This window comes from Mycteria americana, chromosome 14 (genome assembly GCF_035582795.1).
Source record: "Mycteria americana isolate JAX WOST 10 ecotype Jacksonville Zoo and Gardens chromosome 14, USCA_MyAme_1.0, whole genome shotgun sequence".
Taxonomy (NCBI): domain Eukaryota; kingdom Metazoa; phylum Chordata; class Aves; order Ciconiiformes; family Ciconiidae; genus Mycteria; species Mycteria americana.
In genome coordinates, this window is record NC_134378.1 from 6966796 (window position 1) to 6986219 (window position 19424).

Sequence of the window (19424 nt, forward strand, 5' to 3'; positions counted from 1 at the left end):
CTGCAGAAGCGACGGCCGGGTTTGCAGCGGTGCTGTGTTTCTTGCACTATTTTTGGCTAGTTTGGCTTGCGGAGCCAGCTGCATCCATGGGTGCTGGCCTCGGTGCTTGGGGGCCTTTGCCGGATCCCGCCTAATGCCCGTGGCACGCAGGCTTCGCCCGGGGAGCTGGGCTGGGGGGACCCTGGGCTCTCTGAGCTGCTCCTGCGCATGCTGATGGCTGCAGTCTGTGGGATTTATCCTGGACTTAACCTGAAATAACCTGAGGTCTCCAAATCCTTTTGCAAACTGCAACGTGGACCCTCATGCCCGAGACTCCTGGCCGTGTCCCCCCACCCCTGTGCTGCTGCGGGAGCTGCGCGCTCGTGTGGGTTTCGTTTGGTTGTAGTTCTAGTTTTCTGTAAAGAAACTCAGTTTTGCACTTGAAGCCTGGCTGGTGGAGCTGCAGCAGCAGTCCTGTGGCTGGAAGCAGTGTGAGCTCCCAGCCCTGTGGCGTCCTTCTCAGCAAGCAGGGACGGAGAGGGATCGTCCCAAACTCACGTATTTCGGCAGCTCTGCAGGCTGTGTGGAGCCATCCAGTGGAGTGGATCCATAAGGAGCTGCAAAGAGAAGGGCATCTCTGGTAGGGAAGGGAAAGGTAATCCTAGACCAGCGGGAACAGACTGTTCTGTGCAGGACAGGAGGCAACAGGGTTTTCATGGTCTTTCTGTTCAAGCGGAAGCTTTTATAGGACCTCTGGCTGTGCTTTGCTTTGATTCTGGGGAATATTTCTTCTAATGATTTCCTTGTGTTTCGTTTAGCTGCTTGTAGGCAGTTGTCTGTTCCCATCACAAAAGCCACATCCGAGATGCAAAGGACGTACCCCTGAAAACAGCACCGTCGGAGGCGGAGCAGCACCACCAGCGTCCTCTCGCCGAGCTGTGTGAACTGCAGCAAGGCAGTACCTTGTATTTTATGAAAATAACTGAAGAGCGCAGTGGTGCTGGTGTTCCTGCATTCCCAGCCCAGGGCACTGGGAGGGAATGTCCCACCAGCTGTCCCACCAGCACAGCCCGGCTGGCTGCAGCTCAGCACTTGGGGTCTGCTGAGCCCAGAGGCTCCCCGAAGCTTTGGGGACACCGTGGGTGCAGGGGAGCCGTCAGGCAGACGTGCCGAAATGATACCGAGGAGGCAGAGGAGGATCTTGTGCTGCAGCAGAGGGGTGAGCAGGTGGAGGGGTTTCAAAATGCTGCAAATAGAAGATGGGAGCAAGAGAAGCTTTTTCCTGAGAAAGAAAATAAACCCTTGCCACGGCTGAGGGGACAGACATACATCACGACCAACAATTCATTTGCAAACTGGCTCAAATGTGGTGAAGTGTGGCAGGAGGGAGCTGTGAAATGTGGCAGTTGTGGAAGGTGAGATGGTAGAGCAGATGAACCCATCTGTTTACTGCAGATCACACCCCTTCCCCTTACCATGTCTGCATCTCCTTCCGGCTGACTTGGGTAGCGCACCAGAGACTTAGCAGCTCACAGAGTCTTACGGGGTCCACTCTGCCTGTGGGGTTGAGAAAGTAAAACCAACCAGGACCAGCACAAATGTACAAAACAGCTCAAGTTTACTTCCAGCGTCGTTCCCAGCACATAAGTTACCCCTCTCCCAAACAGAAGCCTTATACCTTTCCCAATCCCGTAGCAGCGCGGTTTAGTAGTCAGTGGGCTTAGAGCCGTTTCCCATCCTGATGATGGAAGTGATCTCTCAGCTTGTTGGACCTCAGAGAGACCCAGGCAGCAAAATGGAGCAGGTTGCTTCCAACAAAGACAAGAGGCAGCAGCGCTCTGCTCCCTGGGTCTCCCCACGGAGCCCCGTGGCCAGCGCCGGCTGCCCTGGTTTCTCTCAGAGGGGGGGCACCCCCCTGAATTTGCGGATGATGTTGGCCAGCCGCTTGGCCAGCCCACCCCGGCTCGGCTCTTCCACGTGAAACGTTCTGGTCAGCAGGTTGTAGAAGGAGCCGTAGCACACTGCCACCACGGTGCAGGTCAGGCAGATGACGTTATAGGGCATGCTGAAGTCTGGCGTCGGCAAGTTCACCAGCAGCGGCTCCGTGTACAGGCGCACAAAATAGCTGGAGCCATCAGAGGAAGGAAACCTGGGGAGCGGAAGCAGGAAAGGGAGCGTCAGCCCGCACAGGACCGCTGCTTCGTCCTCACCAGACGGGATGACAGTGGCCCGCAGCCCGCAGGTGCTGCAGTACAGCCCCGCTCCCCAGCACAGGCACACTCACAGCGAGGTGAAGAGAGGGCTCTGCTCCACATCCACGTCCTTCATCGCAATGACGCTGGGCACCAGGGCACTAAGCACAGATGAACTAAGGAGACAGAGGACATGCTAGTGTCAGTCCTGTCAGCAACGAGACAGCAAGAGTTCTTCCTGTCCCCAGAGACCTGGGCAAGTCCTACACGAGGCCCAGAAGGGGATGAGGAGCTGAGGTATGTCGTTACCTGACGTAAAAGCCGTGATTGGGGTCAGGCGTGTACTCTGTCCACTTCAATAAGGCCCTCTCAAACTGGATTGTGATCTTGGTGACAGAGTTGGCTGGCAGCTGGATCAGCATTTCCAAGAGGTGAGGCCGTCTCCGGTCCTGGGCTGGCTGGTAGTGGATGTAACCTAACGCCAAAGAGACGTGTCAGTGGCACCGGGGGGACCTTGTCCAATCTCACATTGCCTGGACATCTCCCATGGGGTGGGTGCTCCTGCTTCCACTGTCCTGGGAGAGGTTTTCTGGGCAAGTGAAGATGCACAGGTAGCAAAAAGCATGTGTTAAAGCTAAATCTGGCTGGTCTTTAGAGCTGATGACCCATGAAAGTCATGTGTTCATAAGGAAAGGTACAAGTGCAAAATAAGACCCAGTCCTCAGTTTTAAATCGAGCCTCCTTTACTACAAAAATCAGTTCACTTTGGTTTAGACCCTTGTTGGATTACGAAACACTGTCCATGTGCCTCTTATAAAACAGACTTAATAAAGTCTCATCTGCTGTGAGTGCTGAATTGAAGGCTAGGAAAACATCCTAACATGTTTTGTTTCGCAGTCCAGTTTCCCAGTGATCACTGGGGCCCGAGGGAGGGACTAAACCATCTCTGGAATGAGCCGCTTGTGCCAAGGGAACCAGGTGGCATGTGCTCCTGGGAGGGTTTACTTACTCGGCTTGTTTTCCTTCCCCTTCGTGATGATAGTCAGAGTGTGCACATAGAGTCGCAGATACCACGGCACAGTCTCCAGCAGGATCACGGGGAAGGCCCGGTACGGGTGAGTATTGTAGATAAGCGTGCTGATCTCTCCGGTCTGCAGCCCGTATCCACTCACGTAGCGCTGAGCGTGGAGTATGGGTGTTGGCAGTTCCGCTGCGAAAGAGAAAGGACACAGGAATGGGGGGCCATGCCAGGTGATTTTTAGGCCTGGAGCCCTGACCAGCAGTGCAGGTGGAGTGAAATTCTGGTCACTCACAGCTGTCTTGGGGCCGCTTCCACTTCAGCTGCACATTGAGGCTGCGAGATGTATTGAAGAGCGAGGGGCTCAGCAGGTCATAGACGGCATAGGTTCTCTTGTCTCCCTGGACAATAGCTTCATGTAATGATGCCGGAGGGGGGGTCACTTCCATCAACTCCTTTTCCTGAGAAAGCAAATGGAGCATGAAAGGCAAAGTGCCCCTTGAAGTAACTGGCAGCACTGGGCAAAGCCCCTCCGGCTGGCTCTGAGCTTTCCCGCCCAACAGCCAGCTCAGTGCTCTTACCGACACCACCGTGCTCATCCCCACAGCCCTGCTCAGAGGAAGAAAACCACCTCCCTGTGTTAGCCCCGGAGGGCTCCCGGGGGGCCCAGCCATGCAGGGGGTGGAGGCGAGGATATTTCAGAGCCACATGAAATGGCTGAACTGAGGGAGCACGGGGCGTTCTCTGGTCTGTGAGCATTACCTTGTTCTTAGGGGAGATGTCAACGTAGACTTTGCTCTGCGATGCCAGAGGACACGCGTCGGTAAGCGTGCGAGAGAACATCTTAAAGAGGGACCAGTCTGCAGGAAGCAAAGTCAGCGGCAGGCGGAGTGAAGTGCTGCAGGCTGGGGGCACTCGAGGACCACGGCGCACCGCTGCCAAGCTTACCTTTCTTTCCTTGGCCGCTGGAAAAGGTGTCAAAGACCACAGTGAGGGTCTGTCTGAGCTCCCAGGACACAGCCAGGCAGGAGGCATCCTGGACAAGAGAAAGAGAAGCAGCTCTGATCACACCTTCTGGAGGGGCAGGACACCAGGAGGGAGCTGCAACTGCACCAGGACTGGAAGAATCCCATCGGGACGCAGGTGACACCAGAGAAGCAGGATGACAGCTGTGTTAGACACAGCGAAGCCACCGCAGGGGAGCTGGGCAAACGGGTGTGTCACCTTGCAGTGTCACAAGGCAGCTTTGGATTTTCTCTTGGGGGTGTTAAAGGAGGGAGCCTCGCGCTTACCCTGCAGACGGGGCGGATGTGCACTGCCTGTGAGTGGTAGCTGCTGTGGAACAAGCGCTCGGCCTTCAGCAGCACAGCAAGCCCAGCCTGCAGGGAGAAAAGGAGAAACACAGGCCCAGGTCTCTTCTCTGCTCCCACTGAGAGAAAGGCCCTGCTAAGACTTCCCAGTGCACACTCCCGGATTGCTGTCGGGAACCCAGACCCATCGGGAGCGGCCCAACGAGGCAGCAGGACTTGCCGATACCTTTGAGCCACATGGGAGCAGCTTCTTCCAAGGCGTGAGGTTCTCTGTGCAGACAACCTCCCGGGGCAGGACAGCATATCGCAGGAGATGGTGATCTGTCCCTGGGCAGGGAGGTGGAGGGTCAACAGGCTGGCACTGCTACGGGCAGGAGAGCCCTCAGCGCACCCCACAGCCCACCACCCTCTCAATATGCCTGAAATGCCAAGAGCTCAATCAGGAATAGATCGCACTCTGTTCGGAGTGATTTGGAAAGAACAGGTAAGGGTATATTCTAGCAGATTTTTTTCATGAGTGCCTTAAATCCTCTAGTCCTCACTGTTTTGTAAAATACTTTTCAGAGAGACAGACGAGGGCCTGGGAGCATCTGCCATGTACTGCTTGTGAGTTTCCTCTGTTCAAATCCAAGCCTCATGTGTAGGGGGAGGAAATGCTTCCAGGAGGAGGTTTACAGACCTGTTATACACACCCAGACCCAGAGTCATTGCAGGACCTGCGCCTGGACTCCCTGCAGTGGCATGGGGCAGAACTAAAGCTAGAGGCAAGAGCGAGAGAGCGGAGCCAGGTAGCCAAGCCGGGCTCACCGTTGGCTAAGCCCAGGGGTTTGAAGGATGCCGTTGGAGTGACTGTGTTGGTCGAGTCAATGAAGTTGAGAGAAGCACAGAATATTCCCGAGAGGATGTTACTCAGTTCTTTCCAGGCTTTGTCAACACTGTGTGACAACAGATAGCAGAGATTACTCAGCAGCTCGCATCCTCAGAATAACAAGCATTAAGTCAGTAACATTCAATAAATACACCGGGGCGACCATGCTGGCTTTCAGAAGCTGCGAGGAGCATGCAGGCATGGGCTGCTGGTCATGCACGCTCCAGCTCTCTTGGTATTTTATTCTAACGGATGAGATCTGGGGGACATTCACCAAAGGGGCAGCCCCTGGGCTGGCAGGGCTTCACACAGCCAGGGACCTGGCGGTGGGCACAGCTCGTATGTGAGGAGAGAGGCTGGGGGAGCAGGGAGAGTGTGGGAGGTGACGTGGTGTATGGGGAAGGGGCTGTGAGACCTAAAGCAGCACTTCGGTGCAGCTCTGAAGGCTGACCCGACCAGCAGAGCCGGAATGGGAGGAGAGAGCTCTGTGAGTCCACGCAGAGCTGCTACGGCTCGAACAGGAGCTGTGTGCTAAGGGAGATGGTGACAAGTGTTGGACGGGAGTCAAAGGAAGTGAGTCACAGATGAGAGGTCAAGATATAACCCTCTCGTATTAGCACAGCGAGGGGTTTGTCATCACAGACCCCATGAGGGAATTACTTGTTCCTTTACTGAACAAGGGTTTGCCCTCAGCACCACATCCTGCCCTGCGCGCTGAGCAGGGCTACGTTCTGCTTTTCCTTAGAGCTGCTCCTTGGGGTTGCAGGCTCTTTACTCCAGTGGGCATTTTCCAACCCTGGAGGCCCCCCGCACACACCGTGGCTGCCTCACGCGAGAAGGGCGACAGCTCCCGGGAGCGGTGGCCGTGGGGGGGGCCCCGAAGGGACAGACCTGCGCCCGGGGTACCTACTCGGTGACGGTGGGCTGGAACCAGACCCAGAGCTCGGCGCCGGCGGGTGCCTGGAGGGGCGGCTGCCCCCAGGCCCGGGTGCGCCAGAAGCCCTGGGTGAGGGCGAGGTGGAGCTCCCGCACGCCCAGCGCCGACACCAGCCGCCCCAGCGCCTTCGGGAAGAGCCTGTAGTGAGAGACTGCGGGCAGCGTTAGCCCCTGTCTGCCCATCTCATCCTCCCGGCCCCTTCCCCTGACGTCACACCAGGGCCTGGCCAAACATGACGTCATCCGCTGCTCGTGTCGTCACATGCAGCCTGCTTGCATCACCGCGCCGCCCCCCCGCGCTGATGTCACCGTGACCCTCAGCCCCCCGTCGCCCCGCTCTGCCCTGTTCCCGCTCACCGCAGCAACCTCCCCCGCCCCTGACGTCACTCGCCCCGCTGACGTCATCACCCCAACGCAATCCAGCACGTCGCGCCGACACCCCGCGATAGCCCCGCCCCCTGCGCCGCGCCCCAGCCAATAGCGGCCCGGCCCGCCCCCCGCCCCGCCCCGCCCTACCTGCGCCCCGCTGCAGGTCGGCGTCCCACCGCGTGCGGAACTGGAAGGTGGCGGCCACGTCGCCGGCGGGCAGCGGGCTCAGCAGCAGCTCCTCCCGCAGCGCGTCCCGCCGCGCCCGCCCCGCGCCCGCCCGCCCCGGCCCCGCCGCCAGCAGCAGCAGCAGCAGCAGCGCCGCCAGCATCCCGCCGCCCCGCCCCTCCGCCGACTTCCGCTTCCGGCCGACCGGCCAATGGCGGCCGCTTCCGGGTCGCCATGGAGACGCGGCGCCGCAGCCCCGGCCCGGCCTCGCCTCCTCCCTGACGGTGCGGGCCCGGGCCCGGAGGGTCTTCCTCCCGCCGGGCCCCGGAGCGCGGCCGGGGAGCCGCTGCAAGGAGCAAGCCTAGAGCTCTGCCCCAGCCCGGGGCGGGGGGAAGCGCCTGCCTGGCTGTGCCTGTGCCTGCGCCCGCGCCCGGCCGGAGGGGAGCACTCCGGAGGGGAGCGGCTGCCCCCAGCCTAGGAGTGAGGGCGTCCATTTTGTGGGGTGCTGCCCGAGGGCTCCCTCCCCCGGCTTTTCAAGTGGGTGCTGCAGGGGCAGGTCTTGTGCGGCCCGAGCTTGGGTGGTGCGCTGCCAGGCTTTGCTGTGCAGGAGGACTCTGCAGGGACTGTGCCCGTCCCTGGGCTGACTTTCTCTTCTCAGCTCTTCCCGCTGTTGTCTGCTCTCCCTCGCTCCTTGACGTCTCCTCTCTGGAGGGCAGCATCCACCTGCAGGTGCAGAGCCATCTGGAAGCACCCTGCTTCCCCCTGCTGCCAGCCCCGGCCTCCTGGGGCCATCCCCGGAGGAAGCAAACTGCCGCCGCAGCGAGGCAGCGCTGCGGGTGGGAATCTGATGGCGCTCACAAGGCCTCCCGCTCTGGCTGGTCGTTCCCAGATAACTGCAGCGCTCCAGCCGGTCTCACAAAGGGTTGGCTGATGCAGGAGGGAGTGCAGCAAGGTCTGAACACCCACTGGGAAGCAGACGGGATGCGGAGCATTCCCTGGCTGCTGTTGCTTATCTCCCAGGCTCCTTTCCTCGGGGGGGTGACGGTGGTTGTGCTGACGCAGCGCGAGCAGGGACAGCGCTTTCCTGGCCTGCAGCCACTGGCAGAGGCAGCAGAGCTCCGGCCGGCTTTGTGCCTGACTCCTCTTGACCTGTCCTGCAGGCAGCAAGCGTAGCGGCCCGCAAAGTGGCTTCATTTTGATGGCTCCTCCTTCGCTCCTCTAAAGCAGCCTCCAGCCAGGGCTGCTGCCATCACGCTGTGCCAGGGGAGCCGCAGCTGCATGCGCTGATGTTCTCCACTCAGCCGATTTGCATGGGAAATGCCCCGGTGTACTCATGGCGGGTAGTTACAGGTCACCAGCAGCCCTCCTTAGGTCAGCCGTGTCTGTACGGCAGCCGCTGGCTCTCTCCCTCCTGGAGGCAGCACCCGAGTTGCTCAGAACGGTGACCTGCTCCGCTGACAGCCGCCCTTCTCTGCCGAGGTCCACGCTGTCTGCTCCCACTCTGGGCGCAGGAACCGTCCCTGCGCTGGAGCTGAGCTGTGCAACAGGAGGCTTCACTTGCTTCTGCGTTGCACCCTTAGCATACCGGCTTTACACCGCTCTCCCTCCTGCAATCCCCACCTAACCCTCATCCCCAGTGCTGTTTTCTCCCAATAACACACACACCCACTGCTTGTTTAGATCGGAGTGTTATTTCTCTGTATGCCATTGTTAAATGCTTGTCTGGACAGGACCTTTGTCAGTAGGATGGGGGGAGCTGGGATCCCAAGGGATGGCTTTCTGGGAACGGTGGGGCTGTGGGATGCTGAGCATTTGGGGGGAGTGAAGCAGGGAGTGTTAGCAGCAAAGCCTGAAGAGTTAATTTCGGGAACCTACAATACCCCTTTCCTTCTCCCTTGGCTGTCAGGAGAACCTGCGGAGGGAGAGGAGGGGAAAACCTTCTCTCCCCTCCTGCAGGGCAGCAGTCCAGGATGGGGTTTACTGAGCGCCAGCAGCTTTCCTTCCTCCGGGCTGGCAGGTCCATACGGAGGAGGCTGGGAGCAGGGCAAAGCTGGCTGCTAGCTTCTTGCCTCCTGCTCTTTGGGACTGTCCTCCTGCAGGTCCTCCTCGTCTGACTGCACCACAGGGGTCTCGGCCCCCTCCTCGCTGGTGTCCAGGCTGTTCAGATCCGTGGAAACAGAGGATGTGGAGGAAATGCGTGACTTGCTCTCGGCTGCATTGGGCACTTGGAGGGTGATTTCCTCTGGGCACTGGCCGGCATCTGCCCCTGGAGGAGAGAGCGGTAAGAGAAGGAAGAAGGCTTCTGGAGGTTTCTTCCTTCCCGAGCTTCATGGATAGCCCTCCCAACACTTGTTCTTCGGCAGGCTGTGCTTCCCCAGCCACTCCCGGCTGCCGAGGCTGTTCCCCACCTCACACCCCCGGCTTAGCTCTGGGCAATGCCACACATTCCTTCCCTGTTTTTGGCAGTGGAGCCTCTTCTGTCTCACGTGAAAAACGGCTTGGAGCCATGCTGCCTGAGGCCGTCGGCTGCAACAGGCAAGGAGACGTTCAGCTTGGCCTCAGTGAATCACCACAGCGCGCACGCGTGGGGAGGAAGGTGCTGGCACCCTGGGCTTTCCCTGCGGGACCCAAGCCCAGCTCCCTGGGGTCTGGCTGGGAGGCAGAGGAGGGGTCCTGCAGCCTTCCCGCTCGATGCAGTGAGCTCTGCAGCGCAGTGGGGACCTGGGAAATTGTGACAAGACACTGGCTGCTCCAGAGGAGCTTCAGGACAAGAGAATTTGCCCCACAGACTCTGGAAAGTGCCTGGGCTCTTCTGTCTTCTGCAGTGTAAGCTATATACAAGGGTCTGTACCTCTGGGCTGTGGAGGTGGATACTGGACATGGTCCCTCCAACCTCACAGACCCCAGCATCGAGTGTCTGTCTTTGTATGGGTGTGTGTGGATCTGCACGCAGGGTGGCCAGGGCTGAGGAACAAGGCAGTGTGGGCGCTGGGGGCAGGAAGGGCTCCCAGCCTGGCCCACAAAAGGCTTGGACTCCACATACCTGGCAGGGGTCCAGCAACGCTGCTCTCCTCTGTCCCACAGCCCAGAAACACATCCACGGTGTCCTGGTCTGACAGGTCCATCATGTCCATCTGCTCCAGCATGTCCACGTTCACCTCCATGGAGGAAATGCTGCCTAAGGGTGCTGCAAAGACAGAAGCCAGCAGAAAGGTGAGTGCTAGTGCCAGGCAAAGGGCAGCATGAGCCCTGTGCAGGCAGGAACCCGAGGAGGGGGCCAGCCTTGCTGGGGGGAACTGAATTCCACTTGCTGGTAAGAGTCCCCCAGGAAAATCATGCTTCCTTAAAACATCCCTCTGGAAGCCCCTGCTGCCTCACTGCAGTCCTTGTTCCTGCTCCAAAGTGCTGTCTGGAGGAGCCTGTCTGAAGCCAGTGACTATGCAGGGCGCCAGCCTGTGTACCCATGTGCAGTGACTTCAGTTAAGTGGTGTGAGTAATCCACAGCACACCCGCATGCAGCGTGGGTGGTCCTGCCTCAGTGCAGGACAAGCGTATCCCCTGCTGCCTTTAGACTGGGGGTGTCCCACTGATCTCTAACACCCGTGTCAGTGTTCCCTGAAACACCTCCAGCCCCGTGCCGGTGTCTGCAGCACTTACGTCTCCGATGCTCTATCTGCAGGTGAGACATAGGGAAGAAGAAATCCACGTCATGCTGGAAAACCTCCTCAAAGAACTTCTGCCGGTCCCGTAGTTTAAGCTGCTGCTGCTGCATCTGCTCTGCATCCAGGCTCCGCTGCGCCTGCTCCATGTCGGCTGGGGAGAAAGGTGAGGAGGGTCGGAGCAGGCAGGGCTGCCCGAGCCCTTCTGCCTGTCCCAGCTCATGCGGTACGGCTGTGCTTTACTAGCGCACATTGATTTAGTCATCTTGAATAGATGTTACATGCCGGAACAGCAGCGTCACCAGCACTTGCTGTGCTGGAGCCTCGGATCTCGCTTCCGAGAGGCAGGGCAACCAGGAGTTGGGAGCTCATATGCTATGTTCGTGGCTGCTGAAGTGAATTATCGAGGGGGGAAAGGGTGTTGTTATGAGATCAGCCATGGTTTGCACATGTTCAAGTTTCAGTTTCCTTGCTACAAAACAGAGGGTTGTCTGTGAACACTAACAAGCAGGGGAAACTCCCAGGGACAAGAACTGGTGTTAGTGCTCCAGGCTTTCTGGGCTGAGGGCTGCATAAGGAATAAAAGGCATCAGCAACCCTGTTACCCCTGCACACGCGCACCCCTGCTGCCACCGTCGCTATAAATACAGCCGCACCCACGCTCGCAGGCTCCCCCGTTCGCATCCCCTGCTTGCACAGCCAGCTTGGCTTCTGCCTGCACAAACATTTTCATTCCTGTAATTCCTCTCACAGTTCAACACCCGTCCCTCTGTCCCCAGCTCACACGGGAGGGAGTAATGGGAGCCCTCGGGCTGCTGCTGAAGGAGCTTGTTGCTGCATCCCTGGGCCTGGTACCTCCCTTTCGGGTTGGGTACCCACAATGGCAAGGACCCAAATGGCACAGAGGGGCCGTGGCTGGTGGCCCCGGCTGTTCCCAGGCTGGTGTTTGACCTCAGCCATTCCAGATTTCCTCTCTGCTGCTCTTGGCCCAGCCAGCACAAGGAAAATGTGATTACTGGAGCAGGCAGTGCAGTAACCAAGGAAACCAAACAAACATCCTCTGCTCTGCCTGAGCACGGCCCAAACCCTCCACTCCTCCGGGCTGGGGAGGAGGGAACAGAGCAAGCAGCATCCCCACCCTGTCTGGCAGAAGCGGGGGCGAGGACAGCACGGGGGCTGGCTGTCAGCAATATATAGCGGCATAGGACCCAAATGGGAGAGAGGCGGTGGGCATGGTCAGATGTCCTGGAGATCAATGTCACATCTTCCTGAGAGCCCTTCCAGGGCTTCTCTGCACCCCATTTCTGGGGCATCCTTCAGCTAAACCCCATCATCTACAGGTGCCTGCCCCAGGGAGGCTGGGTTCTGCCTGCAGCACAGCATGGGGATGCAGCGTGACTCAGAGCCAGTCACCACGCGCTTTCTGGAAGAGGTTCTGGTCCTCTTCCAGCTGCTCAACGCCTTCCTGCAATGCCTGGGGCAGTGATCCTGGCTGCCTGAAGGGGCCTTTGCCTTGCTATGTCTGACCTAAGCAGTGGGTGCCTGCTCTGGTGCAGATGCTCGGCGTGCTGTGCAGCGCCGCGGCTAAGAGCTGCAGTGGCAAACGCACCATGGCAGTGAAGGTTTCCTCATGCGGCTGACCGGCAGCTGCAGCTCAGTGCTGCTGGGGTGAGGCAAAAACCTCCTGCCCCCCTGGTGCTATCTGCAAAAAAGAATAGAGCCAGGGACAAGGAGGGGGTGACTGGGACACTCATTATGGAGCTGGCTCCCTTCAGCAGCTGGAGCCAGCCCTGTCCGGTCTGTCCCAGGCAGAGCTCTGCCCCCCAGCCCAGCTGTGCCAAATCCATGGCAAACTGCTGCGGTTCACCGCACCAAGGAGAGCCCATCAGGCTCCAGCCATAGGGAAGCAGGGCTCGTCGCCAGATTCAGGGCGACAGACCGGTTCTCCGTGTGGCATCTTGCCAAAGGGACCCCAGGGTGGAGGTAAGGAGGAGGGTCTCTAAATCCTCCTGCAGAGCAAACACAAAATAAACCAAAACGCTAGTGGGCACTGCCCCAAGTACTGTGCGTGTGGCTGATCTGTGCCATTAACGTTCTCACTGCCCATCGCTGCCCCGGCACGTGACCGATACTCAGGGTGAGGGTGCTTGAGGAGAGTCAGGACGGGTGCTGGTGGCAGCATTCCTGTGGGCGCCGGGATTTCTCTTGCGGGAGAAATTAGCAGGACCTGTTTATGAACTTGTTTTCAAGCTCTCGCTGGGGAGTCGGGCACGAGCACTGAGATCCCATTATGTATGGAACGCCGGCAGCGGGAGACGGCAGCTGGGCTGTGCTTGGCCCTGCCTGACCCGTGACCGTGGTGAGAGTCGGGGACAGAGCCTTCCCCCCTCCCGGGGCTCTTCCGGGCCCGGGGGGAGCAAACAGCCCTGCTAGTGTAGCCGCTCCTCAGCAACCCTCGCTGGGGAAATAAAGGAGAACGGCGTTCCCTGCCGCGGCCCTTCCCCATGTGATGGCCGGTCACACTCCCCGGCTGTCAGTCGTGGGGATTGTCTCATCCGGCTGGCATGTTCCCACCGCGGGACACGTTCGCACACACAATGCGGCCCCTGTGCACCACGGGGGTTCTGTCGGTACCTGCTGGTGGCCTGGCTTTTATTACTATTGTCATGGTTATTACTACAGCCCGCTCGGCCAAGGGGCCGGAGCTTATCTGCATTCAGAGCCAGGCTCTTCCCCGCTGGCTGAACCGCCCAGCACGGCTGCGACGGCACCGAGCGCCCCGCTGCCTTCAAATCCTTCCGGCTCTCACGGCTTATTAGCCAGCACAGCTCGGAGAGGAACTGGGGCCAAACGCTGTGTGGAGCTTGGGTGGGCAGGGCAGGGCAGGATTCCCCCCAGGAGATGCAGGCAGGGATTTCCTTCTCGCCTGCTCCCAGGCAGCTGCCCACAGGGTGGGCTATGGGCGAGGACGCTGGCCCCACTGGTCCCTCTGCCCTGCCAGGGCACGCCGCGGAGCCAGCCCTCGCGTGGTGTGGGCTCATGGCCACCACCGTGGTGGGGAAGGGCACGGGAGGGCTGGCTGCGAAGCAAACCGCTGCGAGCTCTCCCATCCACACCCTCACCGAAGCGGGCTGGGAGAGGAGCAATTCCGGGGGTGCAGTTAGCATGGGGTGAGGGCCGGGCGGGGCTCGAGGGTGCTGGGAGCACCAGCTAAGGGTGTTCTCTGACCCAGCGTCCGGGCCGGGAGCGGAGCATGTTTCAATTGTCTGGCTGGGTTTCCGCTGGGAGGGGATGCATTTTTCATTCCTCCTTGGCCCATGGGATCCCGGTACGACCCCCCCTCTGTGCCGGTGAATAGGAGGGGTGTATTTGGGGGTGGGAGAAGGCTTGTTAGTGGAGGCATAAGGCCAAGAGAGGATGGGAACGGCCTTTTCTTGAGGCTACGGCTCTGCAATACCTTGCAGAGATTTCGAGGGATTTAAAGAAGGTCCTGAAAAATAATCTGGACTGTGGAAAGGGACAGGGGATGACGGGGAGGTGAGCAGAGTTTAAGCAAGGGGTTGCTCCAAACATGGGCCGGTCCCCTGGTGAATGAAAGAGCTGGGGCAGGCTGGCCCAGCCAGCTTTTGCCCTTCTTCCTGCACTTTCCCAGAGCCAGATCCCCTGGTCCCGCTCCTCCAGAGAGGCCCTGGGCACCCCACCACTGCCTGGCTTGCTGGACTGTGCCTTGTGCTCCCAGTCGCTGCGTGCAGTGCTGCGAGGAGATCGGGTGGGGGGAAAGATGCAGCTCCTCGGCTGCCACGGCATCTTCCAGGAAGCCCTGCAGAGATCGCAAGCCTTTCCCTATCACCCTGCCCCAGCAAAACTGCTGCGGGATAAGGGTGAATCCCAAGGGCTTTTGGCTCCTTTAGCCTTGGGAGAAGCAGCTGGTGTGGAGAGCTGGGAATGCCCTGGAGAATCGTGCAGGGTCAGGCCGTGCAGACATGGGATGCCTGGACACGCCGGCCGCCTGAACGTGAATTCCCTGCACAGTCTTTTCTCAGTCGGCATGTCTGACCTTGTGTCGCAGCACAGCAAAAAATAACCGTAGACCTGGTGAGAGGAAATGCACCAGGCGAGTGCGAGGGAGGCAGTGGTTTTGGCAGAGCCGCTTGCTGGGAAAAGGGTGGGGGGAACTAGAGAGTGAGGACATGGCACCTCGTAACCCCTGTCTGTGCCGCGGTTTCATCGCCTGCGCTCCTCCGAGCGATCTCCAAATCCCCTGCGTCTCAGCACTAAAAATATCCCTGCCGCCCAGAGCTCCTTCCCCAGCAGAGGCTGTGTCATAAGACCTGGCTATTTACGGGGCCCTGCTTCGATTTGTGCAGAAAGAAGCGTTAGGGCAAGAAAGCCAGGAGGGCAGCGCGGTGCCCGAGGCACGGCGTGCAAGCCCCGGGCACGGATCCGTGGCTGGCTGTCCCCCTGCAAGCCCCCTGTCACCCCGGCTGCTGCTCACCCTGCCGCGCTCGCTGATGGCTTTGCTCTGCTCAGCCTCCTCTGCCCCAAACCCCGCGGCCGCGGCGGGATCCGCTCCTCCCGGGGGCCCCGGGAGATACCGATGCCACTCCGCGACAAGCCCGCGGCCCAACAGGTCCCCGAGCTCAGCCTCTTCCCAGGCAGGTGCCCCCCCCCCCCCCGAGCATCCCCATCCCAGGCACGGAGCTTCCCGGGCAGCCCCTGCCCAAAGCAGCCGGGGGAGCCGTGCGGGCGCAGCAGGTTGGTGCAGCGGGGGCCTCTGGGGGGGGGCTGGGGGCTCCGGGGGCCGAAGGGGGGGCACGGCTGCTCCGCAAGGGGCATCGGGCGGGTGTTGCGGGGAGGCTGCGAGGGGGTGCGGGCGGCCCGAGCCCTGCCCGCCCGCCCGGTGCGGAGCCCCGCTCCCCTCCCGCCGAGCACACCCCCGCGGCCGGCACTTACCGGGCAGCCGCCGGCTGCGGCTCTGCGCCCCGGGCCCCGACATGCGGCGGGCGGCTGCTGCGACCGGGTCGGGATGGCGGGGGCCGGGCCGGGCCGGGCCGGGGCGGCTGGGCTCAGCGCGGGGCGGCCGCCCCCCCCGCCGCCGGCCGCCGCTCGCCCATGCTGCGCGCTGCGGGGCGGTGCTCGGCGCTGCGCGGGGCGGTGCCAGCGCGCCCGGCCCCGCGGCATCGCGGCGGCGCCTGCCGGCTGCTGCCCGGCCGGGGCCCCGGCCCGCGGCTGCCCGCCGCTGCTAGGGGCCGGCGGGGCGGGGGCCGGGCTGCGGGAGTCCTGCGGCGGGGATGGGCGCGGGGGGGGTCCCGGAGCAGGGTGCCCGGTCCACGGGGAGGGTCCTTGCAGAGGGTCCCCGTGCAGGGTGCCCGGTCCAGGGCGAGGGTCCTTGCAGAGGGTCCCCGTGCAGGGTGCCCGGTCCAGGGCGAGGGTCCTTGCAGAGGGTCCCCGTGCAGGGTCCCTGGCCCCCATGGAGAGCAGGGTCCCCACACGCGGTTCCCGGTCCTCATGGAGGGTCTCTGCGTTGCCGGCACCCATAGAGAGTCCCCATGCGGGGTCCCTGGTCCCCGCGCAGGATCCCTGGTCCCCAAGGAGGGTCCCTGCGGAGGGTCCCCTCCATCCACAGCCGCCCCAGGCAGAGCTCTGTGCCCCGCAGTGCCTGGCTGCGGGTGCTCTGCTCGGGCAGGAGCTCTGCCACGCGTGGCAGGGGGTGGGCAGGGCTGGAGGCAGGAGTCTCTGTGCCTGGGCAGGGAGCGCAGTTACCGTTCATGCTTGGTTTCTTTTTGATTTTCTTCTCTAAACGCTCCACTCATGCAATCACGCAGGCGAGACGACAGCACGCTGTGTGGGTGGGCCGTGGGCTCCCTCCCCAGCTCACCCCGGGCCTTCTGAGAGCCTCCTGCCCCAGCAGATCCCACTCGGGTGTTTTCTCCCACATTCAGCCCTGCACATCAGGGCTACTCCTTGGCAGAGAAGCGGACTGGGCCGCCTGCCTCCTTCCCGTATCTCCGCTGGGTGAGTCAGTGCCCGGCCGTGCCCATCGCCAGCTCTGCCCGCAGCCTGGTCACTGCCGAGCCGGGAGGGGGGAGCATCCACTCTGCCCTTTTCTCTGGCTGAAAGGGAGTTTCCAGTGTCTGTGGTGTGCCCTGCCTGCCCCGTTCTCAGTGTGTTTGTCTCACTGTCTGGATGACTAAAGATAACTGGGTATTGTTTGTGTCCCAGCTCTGTTTTGGCTACTGTTGCTTTGCTGTCCCCCCCTTTTCTCCGGGGAGCTCCTGCTGCCAAAAAACAGCTTTGTGCTGTGGACTCAGTGCCTGCACGCTGGGCACTTGCCCGTAGCTGCTGGCTTCAGCTCACACACACGGCAGTGGTTCCGAGGGATGAGCTTTGCCCATGTGAATGTTTATCCTTATCCAAAAAACACCCTTAGTCCTGCCTGACAGTTTGCACCTCAGCATAGGATGCCAGCGCTGTGGCTTGGCCCTGGAGGGCTGGGGACCAGGCTGGTGTAGCGGGCGGGGGCTCATGGTCTCTGAGGAGCTGCGGGAGCAAATCTCTGCTGGGTATGTGCCGGCTCTGGCTTGCTCACAGCTCTGTGTGGCCTGGCATGGCCTCTGGGCAGCAGCAGCTGTTTGCCACCGTCCCTGCTGACCCCCTGCCCTGCCCTGCCAGCGGGCCGGGGAATTAGCTCGGGTCTCTGCTATGTGACACGTCTGTGTCGATTGGCACCGGTTACTGCGAGGCGTGGAGGCTGTTCCTGTGCACACGAGTCCCCCGGAGCACCTCGAGTTCCCCAGGGCTCGCTCACTGCAGCCTGAGTCCCGCTGCAGGGACGGTGCATGCGGGTGCTGCCTGCGCAGAGTGACACGCACCCAGGCCCCCGCTGCTGCGGCCCCTCCGTCCTGCCTTGCTGGGAGGGGGTTGGAAAAGCAGTGATATCATCAGCACGGAGCCTGACTCATCCCAGCTCTTCAGCACAAGCCGTGCCGCTCAGCGGGGCACCCATTTTATTTCAATTAAACCAACGCAGGCAAGCCAGCTCCACATAATGATTTTCTTTGCTCCTGGCCAAGCGTGCCTGCCCCTGGCCAAAAGGTGAGAGGGGTCAGAGGTGACACTGAAGTTGGTGGAGAGTCTCCACTTCTGATAGGGAGTCCTAAGAATAAGCCTTGCCGGATACCTGCAGGGTCTGCCTTGGCCGCCGCAGCGTTCCTGCCTTCCTTGTGCCTCCAGTGCAGGCTGACGGCACCGTCTTGTGTCAACAGCCCTCTCCCTAACTGCAAATGCCAGGTCCTTGGGAGGTGCCCCCTGGAGATCCGGGTCACAAGCTCAGGTAGGAATGATGCCTCTTCTCCTCTCTGTGACACAGAGCTCAGCTCCTGCCAAAAGTCCGCAGGGGAGCCAGCATCAAAGCGCACCCGTCACCAGGAGAAAATGTGATGTGACTTGTTCCTCCTGCCCTTCCCGCTCAGGTTTCTCCCGTCTATTAGAGGTTCGGGAGGTGAGTCAGGGAGCTGCGGGCCGTGGATGGAGCTGGGGAGGAGTCGGCTGCTAAGGGAAAGGTGAACCAGCACCAGGCAGGTGAATCACTCACTGGTGAAAATAGATCTTATTCTTTAGGAGGCGTGCGTGGAGGGAGCTGGGAGTGAGCCGCAGCGTGACTCGATCAGTAAATTGTAGAGTCAAGAGAAAAACAAGGCAAGGCTGCTTTCCCAGTAAACGAGATGACACGTTGCAAGGGAGCAGCTTTTGCCAGCAAAGCTCCAGTGACCGGCGGTCCTGCAGCTCCCTTAAAAGGGGCGATTTTAGCCTGGGACAGCAGGGAGACAGAAAAGCCATAAACACCCTCAAAGGAATGTGGCTGCTGAGAAATGAGCATCTCCGCAGGGCCGGGGACACGAGGCGAGGCGGGGGGGAGCCGGGCTGCACCGAGGTGTCGCCTGGCCAGGGTTTGCAGCACTGGTCCGTGCCAGGAGCCGGCCTGCTCCTTGGCCATGCCCTGCCCCGAGGGAGAGGAGCCCAGTCCCGGCACTAGCACCAGCACTCCCACCTACTCCCAGTCCCAGCCCAGCACGGGGAGCCTCTGCAAGGACCGTCCCCGTGGACCAGGCACCCTGCACGGGGACCCTCTGCAAGGTCACCTGCATGGTGCCGGTGGAGGGTCCTGTCAAGCCCCGCGGGTGTCGTGTCCCCACGTCCTTGGGCTCCACACCACGCAGATGTCCCCGACGGCCAGCTGCTGGCATGGGAGCTGGTAGAGCTGGGAAGTCATGTGCGGGCAGCAGGACACCCAGCCCTGGCCCTGGGCAAAGAAAGGGTATTCCTGGAGCACCTCGGCAGACACCTGGGTAGAGCGAGGAGAGGTCCCACGTCAGGCCGGGGTGGGGGCAGCCCCCTGGCCATCTGCTCTTGCCTGCTTGCCCCACAATTTGGGCAGGCTGGCTCCTTCCCAGCTGCACCGGCAGCCGTGCTCAGCCACGGTGTGTTTGCCCCTGGTAAACCCACCAGCCCCACCGGACCCCACAGCTCCTTTTTATCCTCCCGCATCAAGAGAGATGACCGAGGCCATGCACCACGTCAGTAGCAGAGCTGGGGTTCACCCGGTCTGGCCCTCCCTGGCCACTGACCCCCTCCACCAAAGGGACTAGGCCAGCCTGGCCTTGAGAAACAGCACCGATCCGGCCATCAGGAGGCCAGGATCTGCTCAGGGCTGGCTGGTCCCACTCCGCAGGAACATTTGCAGAGCCCATGGAGTTGCTTTGGGTAACGAGAGCTGCGGGAGCACAAAGGATGGCTGCTTGTGTTGGTGACCGCCACGTACCCTGCGTGTTTGGGCAGGCTGGGCAGGGGGTCCCCGGCTGCCCCTGGTGTTCCCTCTTCTCCGTAGGACGGTACCTTACGCACCTGCCTGTCCTGGTGCCCGAGGCA

At 61.0% G+C, this 19424-nt stretch overlaps 3 protein-coding genes across 3 annotated transcripts in view; 1 reads left to right on the forward strand and 2 right to left on the reverse strand.

Annotated features, from left to right (window-relative positions):
* The window catches only part of LOC142417091 (caltrin-like protein 2), a 156443-nt gene that overhangs the window by 39810 nt on the left and 97209 nt on the right, over positions 1-19424 (forward strand). The window lies entirely within an intron of this gene.
* PIGT (phosphatidylinositol glycan anchor biosynthesis class T) lies at positions 1577-7000 on the reverse strand. The gene is made up of 12 exons (XM_075517418.1): positions 6820-7000; positions 6278-6455; positions 5307-5434; positions 4726-4826; positions 4482-4568; positions 4138-4225; positions 3952-4049; positions 3485-3650; positions 3181-3381; positions 2481-2646; positions 2264-2347; positions 1577-2128 (listed from the first exon to the last, which is right to left on the reverse strand). The coding sequence occupies exons 1-12, from the start codon at positions 6998-7000 to the stop codon at positions 1876-1878; spliced, it is 1731 nt and encodes a 576-aa protein (XP_075373533.1). The 3' UTR covers positions 1577-1875.
* On the reverse strand, positions 8507-15704 carry DBNDD2 (dysbindin domain containing 2). Its single transcript, XM_075517417.1, has 4 exons — positions 15450-15704; positions 10495-10650; positions 9881-10024; positions 8507-9103 (listed from the first exon to the last, which is right to left on the reverse strand). Exons 1-4 carry the CDS (start codon positions 15490-15492, stop codon positions 8895-8897), a joined length of 552 nt encoding a protein of 183 aa, XP_075373532.1. The 5' UTR covers positions 15493-15704; the 3' UTR covers positions 8507-8894.

Bases quoted from the DNA above. Each gene is read 5' to 3' on its own strand.
- PIGT (XM_075517418.1), bottom strand. From the start codon at position 7,000: ATGCTGGCGGCGCTGCTGCTGCTGCTGCTGCTGGCGGCGGGGCCGGGG. The intron at 4,827-5,306 runs GTGAGCCCGGCT...CTCCCTGCCCAG, and splicing joins ACCCCTGGGCTTAGCCAACG to GGACAGATCACCATCTCCTG. The intron at 4,050-4,137 runs GTAAGCTTGGCA...TGCTTCCTGCAG, and splicing joins CAGCGGCCAAGGAAAGAAAG to ACTGGTCCCTCTTTAAGATG.
- DBNDD2 (XM_075517417.1), bottom strand. From the start codon at position 15,492: ATGTCGGGGCCCGGGGCGCAGAGCCGCAGCCGGCGGCTGCCCG. The intron at 10,651-15,449 runs GTAAGTGCCGGC...CTTTCTCCCCAG, and splicing joins CCGCAGCCGGCGGCTGCCCG to CCGACATGGAGCAGGCGCAG. The intron at 10,025-10,494 runs GTAAGTGCTGCA...CTGTCTTTGCAG, and splicing joins GCAGATAGAGCATCGGAGAC to CACCCTTAGGCAGCATTTCC.